Raw genomic sequence first — 9,702 nt, 5'->3', positions numbered from 1 at the left:
TGAGACAAACATGCTAACTCCTCCTCTGGCTTGTAAGTAATGCTGCAACCTAAAATCTTCACATTCTTAAAGCTGAAAGTCTGTTCCTGTTTCTCCTCTCGCAGGTGTGAATAACGATGACTCCCATCCTCGCTGTTTGAACATGCTGCTCGGGTAGCGGAGCCGATCGAGAGGAGCGTCTACCCTGTTACACTCCTTCCCTTCTGGACACACACACACACACCGAGTCGGCCCAATTCAAGCACAACCATGCTGATCAAGGAGTATCACATCCCCATGCCGATGAGTGTGGAGGAGTACCGCATTGCTCAGCTCTACATGATTCAGGTGAGTTGTTTTCCTCAGACAACAAAATCAAACAAAAAAAGCTGTTTATGTTATCTTAAAGTTTAAGGTGTGATGCGGGAAGTCTGGTTTGTTAATGAAGTACAAAGAAGCTTGAAATCTGGAGTATTTCCTCAGAGTGGGCGATGCTTCAGATCATGGGTTTAGAGGGGGAGGTCAGGAGTTTAAAGGGTCATTGGGCCGTACTGTACCAGAGCAAGAGCGTTGAAGAACATGGTCACAGGGGCCACGTTGCTCTGCAGACCAGATGGTGTTTCCGTATGCCGGTGGATTGTGTTTCATGTGATACACACTCACATACACACACGTTCAAAAACTGCACTGAAGAGTATTTTGTTTGGCGAATAAATACAGAAGATTGAATGCAAAAAAAAGTGTTAGCCATACATTAGCCATACATCATGAAAAAGAAAGCTACACATGTACATGTTTACAAACAAACTTATAATAGCGGATTATGGAAAGAGCCAAAATTGAATATAAATAAAGGAGTTGGGTTTGTTATTTTTTTGCATATTACTACATTAGACTAGGGCTAGGCATGGTTGAAAAATAAGGATATCAGTACCCTTTAGAGTGATACCAATACAAAGAGAGTACTTCGTCTGAGACCCATTATGTAAATGAGAGTATCTTGGCACTGTACTGTCAAGTCCGTCAACACCGCGCTCAGCGTCACCACAGACTGGATGGGTTGTAGCTGCTGCTGTAAAGGGCCAATCACACGTTGTGACAAATTAACAGAAATTAAAAGAAAATCTCAAACCTCCTGAATATAGCTGAATAGCGTTGATGACACACACACACACACACACACACACACACACACACACACACACACACACACACACACACACACACACACACACACACAGTAGTCTATTTTGACTCAATCCCAAACACACCGTTTCTCACTAGAGCAACAAATGCGGTTTAATCCGAAGCTGAAAATATTTCCCAATAAATGTTCTATTTCCTCCGGTTTGCTTAATAAAAACTACAGTAAAAAGCTGTTTTAGCAAATTAACTTTGTTTTATAAATAACTGAATCTTTTCAGAAGGAACAGACAGCATAGGAAAGTTAAAAAGAATTGGGACACAGTGTTGGTTTGGGTCTTTTCAATAAATTGGTAGAGAATAACATGACGTATCTCCACCCTTACACCTAACCTACTTTCACTATATTGAACCAGAGGGGATGTAAACATAAAAAAATGTAATTTCCTGTCTCTTTGTAACACTTGATGTAATCCAAGGTTTATTAGTCTCAAGAAACAGTTTTAAAAAATCTGTCCTAAGAAACCCAAAGAAAAAAACAGTTGGTTGCATTCATACAGCCTCAAAATTCACCATAGGGTTAGATCAACACTTGACAACACTTTCAAAAAAAACGTTATTGGATTACATTTCACTGTCCCGGTTGGGGACTGAACTCAGGTGCAGGAACTGGAATTGGTGCAAAAATAATCTGTTTATTGAATAATGAAAGTCAATGGCTAGTGTGAGACTGTGGTTGTGAAGCAGGCTGGGGCTGGCACAGTGTTGGTAAGTCTGGGGATGGCAGAGCAGACAGCAGAGATGTTGGTGCTGGAGATAGCTGGGTTGGCAGAGGAGATGCTGGTTCTGGAGATAGCTGGGTTGGCGGAGGAGATGCTGGTTCTGGAGATAGCTGGGTTGGCAGAGGAGATGCTGGTTCTGGAGATAGCTGGGTTGGCGGAGGAGATGCTGGTTCTCCAGATAGCTGAGTTGGCAGAGGAGATGCTGGTTCTGGAGATAGCTGGGTTGGCAGAGGAGATGCTGGTTCTGGAGATAGCTGGGTGGGCAGAGGAGATGCTGGTTCTGGACATAGCTGGGTTGGCGGAGGAGATGCTGGTTCTGGAGATAGCTGGGTTGGCGGAGGAGATGCTGGTTCTGGAGATAGCTGGGTTGGCGGAGGAGAGGCTGGTTCTGGAGATAGCTGGGTTGGCGGAGGAGAGGCTGGTTCTGGGGATAGCTTGGTTGGCAGAGGAGATCCTGGGTCCGAGGGCAGACAGAAGTGTCAGAAGAGTCTAATGGTGAGTTTTTCTGGGAACACAGAGAGTTAGAAACTCAACTACAAGACTGGAACTACTGCACGAAGGCTGGCGGTAAGGCATACTGTCATGAGCTAACAATCCGGCACAGAGAGGCAAGTCAGGCTGGTCTTTATAGGTGGTTGATGAGCTGATGACTAACTGGTGTCAGGTGGGGGGAGAGAGCAGCAGGAGCAGGAGGGGTGTGTCCACACACTATGAACACACAATCACACACACACACACACACACACACACACACACACACACACACACCAGACTGCCACTGGGCATGACATTCACAGTTTGGACATTGTGTCTCCTAAACAGCTGAGGTTACAGCTGCAGTTATGCTGTGACAATGCAAACAGGTGAACTATTTACCATGTTTACCATGTAGTTTGTCACGAGTTTGTCATTAGTTTTGCAGATATATGGTATTAAACTAAACAATTTAACCTGATGAACGCAGCAGTTGGAAAGTCAGACGATCGCCAAAGTCATTACAAGAGGGACAGACATTAGTATCAAATTCAAATTCAAGCCACCCAGTAGTGGACAGAACATTTCACCAAGTTGTCAACTCGATGGTGGCGCTAGACGAAAGGTCAGAGGTCACCAAAGTCTGTAGGATGCATCCTCTGGAGATCATGAAACTCTGTAGAGCTTTATTTTAGCAATATTTGTCAAGATATTTCATTCTGGATTAGAGAGGCGGAGCCACGTTGGCTAAAAAAATAACCACAAACATGTTGTTGCTCAATTTTTAACGGGAACCGATGATCATCTGTTAAGGGAAACATTTCTGCTCTTGCTCTTTTACACTATTATTTTCATGATTGCGTTCACTTCTTGTTGCAGGATTCCTCATTTCCTCATTGTATCTTTGTTTTTATTTTACCCCTGATGTCAGTTTGACACATGAGTGTTGTCTGGTGCCAGTTTCAAACTGAAAGCAAGCACAGAATTTGAAAAATGGCAGTACGGCTAATGTGGGCTGGGGTGTATGAGACGTCTGAGCAGCTGGTGATAGCGTTTGATGCATGCTACTGTTGCTCCAGTGCGTATGCCTGAGGAGGGGAGTTGTGTACCCCTGGTTCATGCTAACCTTGCGGTGTCACATAAATTAGTCAGGGGCAGCTCAGCCCGGCAGAACGAGACCCTCAGCAAAGCCGGGCGCGTTATAATTCCACAGAGTGTCTGCACAATGCTCGTCACACTTCGCAAATTGTACACGGGATCTGTTTTCTTTCACTTCTTCTCTTTTTTTCTGCCCTTGTCAGCTTTTCAAACCCTCTTCTCCCTTTTCTGGATTTCTTTCTCACAAACAGTTTGTGTCCTTGTTTCACTACTTTCCTTATGTAGATCTTTGGTAGTCGTGTCACATCAATGCTTATTGGAAAATTCAAGGACTTTAAGACTGTGGTACTGTTTTAGCTGCAACCAGCAACCCATGCTTGATCTGTTGGTTGGTTGTTGGTCAGTCGGTCCAGGTTTTGAAACACTTCCACTATTATCGTTCATGATGCAGTAGTGTAGTCTAATGTATTGTAGTGGGTATACTACGACTATATGTTGGCCAGAATCTGCCTTTTGGGGAGGGGGGCATATCATAATGGGGTGTCCTCCCCCAGGGAAATTTTGAGCAACGACTTCATTTCCTCTATCCGGATGCACTTTTATGCACCGATTACCATTATTTAGTCTATGCAAAGAAGGAAAAAAAAATACAGTATGACAATGTTAAAATATTTAAAAAATAAAATGGAAAGCATGTTGTTGCATGTCATTGGGCACTTTTAAGTAGGAAATCTTGGAGCTTTCTTAGTGGTTATACTGCGTGTACCTGCGCATCACCTTGACTACACCACTGACATGACGGTTGTTTTTGACTAACGCAGCAGAGAGGAAGCTGAGGGTTATATTACCGCGAGGTGGATGAATTAAAACTGCTGACTGCATCTTTAGCTTTAGATCTTCAGTCTTGGTTCTCTCTGACTGTTGTTGCACTATTGTGCAAGAGAATAACTCATTCAACTTTCTACTCAGCAAAGACCTGTAGTGTGTTGTTCCTAATGGTGAATAAGAAGTCCCTGCAGACGAGCTGTATAGTCGACTCTGTAGCTGTGAGATATGCGTCATTAATACAGATCCTGTATCTCTCTCTCTCTCTCTCTCTCTCTCTCTCTCTCTCTCTCTCTCTCTCTCTCTCTCTCTCCTGTATTGCAGCAGACGCGAGGAGGGTAATTCAAGGCCCTTAGCTCCTCACCTAAATTACATTACTTGCTATATTACTGCAATTTTCCGGCTCTTCGCCTCCTCTGACCTTCATTACTGATATCTCCTCCCTAAAGTCTTCAGGGGAGAGGGAGCTCCGTGTTCAATCTGAGCTCTCAATCTTGACCCCGAGCACCCCACTCTCGCTGTTAATAATGATCGCGATGATTTGTATTCACGTAGCGCTGTTCCTCGACTGGCCGCACATTACAACGGAAGGAATAAAATAGCTTTTCAATCATCAGTTCGACACCAGAGTACAGTATCTACGGTGCCGTCATCTGACTTACTCAGCTGTAAGATTAAAGTCTAGGAGCTTATGGCCACAGAAATAAGATGTTTTTAATTGATTCAAACTACTACATATAATTAGTGATGTGATTGATTACTTCTAGATGGACTAACTGATTATTTCATGAATCCTTTCAGCACTGGTTGATTCCCTTTTCTTAAACTCAAAGGTAGACCACTGGGCTCCTGTATCAGATCCTGTAGGGGTTTAATATATTTTACCAGCCATATAAACACTCGACAAACAAGTCGGTTACAGCCTAAATGGAGAGCCTGTTAAGGAGATGTTGTGTGTTTATAAAGTGATGCTGTAATCCACATCTCCCTCTGTGGAGCAACAGGCTTAAAACCCAGCACAGTCTTTCAGGATGTGTGGGGTGGGGTTAAACCATCTGCTGCCTTTTATTAGAGGAGGTAACATGCTGGGGAGAAAAGGAAACTACACAGTGAGTGTGCCACACCTGAACTCATCTGTAAGAAACACTTAAAAGAATTTAGATTGTTTAGCACAGAAGGGGAAGAGAGGTGTGTGACTAAAAGAAAAGAAAGAGAAGCAGTTTCTCCCTTATTTTTTCTGCGTGGCAGCGTTTTTCTTTCCAGCTCATCACTTTACCTCTGCTGCATCATCCCTCCAGCTGTAAGAGTTTTCACGAGGTTGGAAAAGACCTGAATCAGAGGCAGGAGCACTGTGGAAGGGTCTCAGGGATTTAATCTGAAATGGAAAGGAGATAGGATGGGAGGATGTGTGTCAGAAAGAACATCTGGATGAGGTTTTGGTTTGATTCACTCAATAAAATATTGCTCAAAAGTGTGAGAGACTATACCTTTTATACCTATTTAAATGCAGAACCCTTCAATTTGAACTTAATTTTTTTTTTTAATCGAAAGCTTGACAGATCTGCTGAGCTTAACTGTTGTTGCCAAGCTTTGATTGTTTTTATATCCAGTTATATTTATTTAAAAAAAAAAGTAAATTTTTCTTTAAAGATTATGGAGGCCATCTTTTCTTTATTAACAAAAAGTAGAAGTGTACTTTAAGCCAGTAGTTTCCTTTGTAACTCTGCCGATAGACAAACAAGCAAATTAAGCAGAAAACATCACCTCCTTTGCGGAGGTAATAATTATTATAATATGTAGATGCATATGAATGCAGGAAATGTCTTTTTTCTGGAGCGGGGTGGGTTTACATCTCTGATTTCACTGCTAATACTAAACCGACACGCAGAAATAATGTGACGAAGACAACACAGTACTTTTTTTAATGTATGATGAATCTCATCAGCTGCTGTGTGTCTTGTCATCTTCCTGCCTCCTTGCAGAAAAAGAGCAGAGAGGAGAGCTGTGGCGAGGGCAGCGGGGTGGAGATCCTGGAGAACAAGCCCTACGAGGACGGCCCCGGAGGCTCGGGTCAGTACACACACAAGGTCTACCACATCGGAAAACACATCCCGTCATGGTTCTGTGCCATTCTGCCTCAAGCTGCTCTCCGAGTGGAAGAGGAGTCCTGGAACGCCTACCCCTACACGCGAACCCGGTGAGATCACCACACAAAAGAAGGGAAAATTACTCATTGCACACATTAAAAATGGTGAATTGTCATTTGGTCATGGAGATTTTATAAAAAGTGACCAGACACTAAAATCATCCCTGTGCTAAAAGATTTGTTCACACTTAAGGATGTGTTCCATAAGGAGACTTTAGGCAGCTGGTGTTACTTAAAGTAGAAAGACTGAACTCTTAGTAATAAAACGTGGTTTTTATTAATGGTTTTTATTTTATGGCTTCTAGATTCATAAATCTAACAAATGAAATACCGTAACAGTTGATATTGCTGATGGTGCCTTTTTTTTGTTGAAACAATTTCAGCTGAATAATCAACTTTTTATATCCTCCAGATAACTTCAATTTGTAGATTAATAGACAGATTGGTGTATTTTTTGAAGTATTTCATTTTTTGCCATAAACTGCCATTTGATGGAAGAAGGGGAATCAGGGACACAAATCACTTTCTTTCAATGCAATTTTATACAATTACATTACTGTAGAATTACTCATCACCCCCACCCCAAACTGTCCTTGGGTCTGCTTTTGATAATGATAATATGATAATAGTAACTAGATACAAGTAAACTACAGGACATACATAAGATCAAATAGCTATTGATCGAGTAGACTAGTATTATTTTAACAAATACAAAATGATAAGAGATGTAAAAGTTAAATAAATCGATCAAATCACATACACAAACTACACATGTAGGACACATCAATATTGGGCACACATACATACGTACATACATAGTGGACAGAATAATGGGGACAACAAACAACTGTAAATAAGTAAAGTTACAAGGACTAAAAACTTTTTTTAAGTAACAGTTTCTCTTTTGTCTCTCAGGTATACCTGTCCCTTTGTAGAGAAATTCTCTATAGACATTGAGACGTATTATAAACCAGATACTGGAAATCAAATGGACGTCTTCAATATGTCTTCTGCTGAAAAGAGACAAAGGACTATAGGTGAGTCATGCACACACGAACACACCCTCTGCTACTTTTGTGAAAACTTCCAGAGTAGACTCTTACTTCATTGTGAGCCAGATCAGGAGTCAAATCTTCACAGTGTTGTGTGCAGTGAAGACGCAGACAGTGTAATGTGGACGAATATAGCCTGAGGGAGTGTTGTTTCTCTGAATACTAAAAGTCACTGGGATGAAGGTGAAATGTGCAGACACATTCCCTGCAGGGAGAGAGAGAGAGAGAGAGAGAGAGAGAGAGAGAGTACTTGAAAGTCACACACACCTTTTCATGCAGGTGTTCAGTCATCGTGACATCTGTCCTGCTCATACTTGCTGCTGACATCAGTTTGACTTTTGTGTGATTCATAATGATTTTTCCCCCCCCTTGTAGACCCCATAGACATCGTGAAGGACTACATCCCTCCACATGAATACCTGGCAGAAGAAGACCCTAAACTGTACCAGTCCGTCAAAACCAAACGGGGTCCGCTGTCAGACGACTGGATCGAGGAGATCAACCAGAATCACGGTGAAAGTCCCGTCATGTGTGCCTACAAGCTCTGCAAAGTGGAGTTCAGATACTGGGGCATGCAGTCCAAGATCGAGCGCTTCATACACGACGTGGGTAGGTATGGCAGATGGTGTGTGTGTTTCAGTGTTTGCACTCTTTGACATAAGTCACCTCTGACGCAATTTCTTCGTTTTTTCTCTTTCTCTTTCTCAATGAGTCAAGTCTTACTGTCACCACTAAAAAGTTAGGCATGTTTCTGAAAATTCAGGATTTACCATGAAAAGTCAAGAATAATGCTGCAGGGGCGGCCTCTGGCTCACCCAGTAAGAGCACACCCCACCCCCCATGCTGGAGGAGTCCTGGGGCGGCCGGGGATCGGGTCCGACCTATGGCCCTTTGCTGCGTGTCATCCCCCCATCTCTCTCCATCTTTCATGTCTATACACTGGCACTACTATAAAGGAAAAAGTCCCAAAACATAATTTAAAAAAAAAAAAAAAAAAAAAAAAAAAGGAATAATGCTCAAATGTACCGAATTCATATTCCTGAAAAGTAAACCCTGAAATAATGGGAACAGTGAAAGTTTTTAGAAAAGTGAGGTCTAGCCCTAAAACTCTAAAAAGTAAAGGATATCCATTAAAAGTCTGAAATAATTTTACAACTTAAAGGTTACGTCTGTAAAATTTGGATTTATCCTTTAACAATCCGGAATAAATTGAGTAGTAACAGTAAAAAGTCAGGGATTCAAATTAAAAATTTACCTTTTTCAAAACATTGGCAATAATAATCCAGAAAAATAAAAAAAGATTACAACAGAAGAAGTCAATAACAATAAAAAAAGACTGTAATCTAAAAAATCTGAGAAAAGGGTGAATGACCGTAAAGGTCCATTGTGAATGAATCAAATCAGGGATGCTGTTGAAAAGTTGAGAGTTACTCTAAGAAGTATAGGATAACCATGAGAAAGTTGGGAATTTTCCATAAAACTCACTGGGAATCTTTAAAAAGTTAATAACTAATTTAAAAAAGTAGAGGAAAACCATGAAAAGTCAGTGATGATGAAATGTGGGAACAACTTCCTCAAAGCATAGAATAACTCTAAAAAGTGAAAAGATGTCTTGGAAAAATAGGTCATAATCCTAAAAATAATCGTTTTGAGATGTTTGTAAAATGTCAGAAATGTTGGAAGTAATCCTGAAATACAAATACATCAGGATAACCCTGAAAATAAGGACCTTGAAGATTTTGAAATAATCCTAAAATTAAAAAGTCAAAAAACAGATAAGGTCAAAAGATATTTAGAAAGGCAAGGCAGGGCAGCTGTATTTGTAGAGCACATTTCAGCGACCGGGCAAATCAAAGTGCTTTACACAAAATCAGTTAAGCGTATAAAACACGGGTACAAACAGTTAAAAATCATAAGCATTAAAAACCGGTAAAACACATGAATAGACAGTTAAAAAAAATAGACACATAAAACACATGAATACAAGTTACAGTGCAGCATAAGAAATTTAAAGAAATGAGCAGTCATTTAAAGAAAAGCAGCAAAAGAAAGGTCTTCAGCCTTGATTTAAAAGAACCGAGAGTAGCAGCAGACCTGCAGCTTTCTGGGAGTTTATTCCAGATAAGAGGAGCATAGAAACTGAACGCTGCTTCACCCTGTTTAGTTCTGACTCTGGGGACAGAAAGTAGACCTGTCCCAGATG

General features: G+C 41.2%; 1 protein-coding gene and 1 long non-coding RNA gene across 4 annotated transcripts in view; one reads left to right on the top strand and one right to left on the bottom strand.

The window, feature by feature from the left end:
* Positions 1-9,702, top strand: part of LOC117959121 (membrane-associated phosphatidylinositol transfer protein 2-like) — a 44,684-nt gene that overhangs the window by 20,093 nt on the left and 14,889 nt on the right. For all 3 annotated transcript variants that reach the window (XM_034896051.1, XM_034896053.1, XM_034896052.1), the window contains 4 exons: positions 105-327; positions 6,284-6,498; positions 7,363-7,484; positions 7,875-8,108. In XM_034896051.1, the coding sequence (XP_034751942.1) occupies positions 250-327; positions 6,284-6,498; positions 7,363-7,484; positions 7,875-8,108 (649 nt within the window). In that variant the 5' untranslated portion in view covers positions 105-249. The remainder of the gene's footprint in view (positions 1-104; positions 328-6,283; positions 6,499-7,362; positions 7,485-7,874; positions 8,109-9,702) is intronic.
* LOC117959215 overlaps positions 9,588-9,702 on the bottom strand; it is a 19,963-nt gene continuing 19,848 nt past the window's right edge. Inside the window, exon 3 of the long non-coding RNA XR_004659895.1 lies at positions 9,588-9,599. This is a non-coding gene — a long non-coding RNA (uncharacterized LOC117959215). The remainder of the gene's footprint in view (positions 9,600-9,702) is intronic.

This window comes from Etheostoma cragini, chromosome 16 (assembly GCF_013103735.1).
Source record: "Etheostoma cragini isolate CJK2018 chromosome 16, CSU_Ecrag_1.0, whole genome shotgun sequence".
Lineage (NCBI taxonomy): Eukaryota > Metazoa > Chordata > Actinopteri > Perciformes > Percidae > Etheostoma > Etheostoma cragini.
Note: the sequence above shows the minus strand (reverse complement) of the source record. Positions and strands in the feature narration are given on the sequence as shown.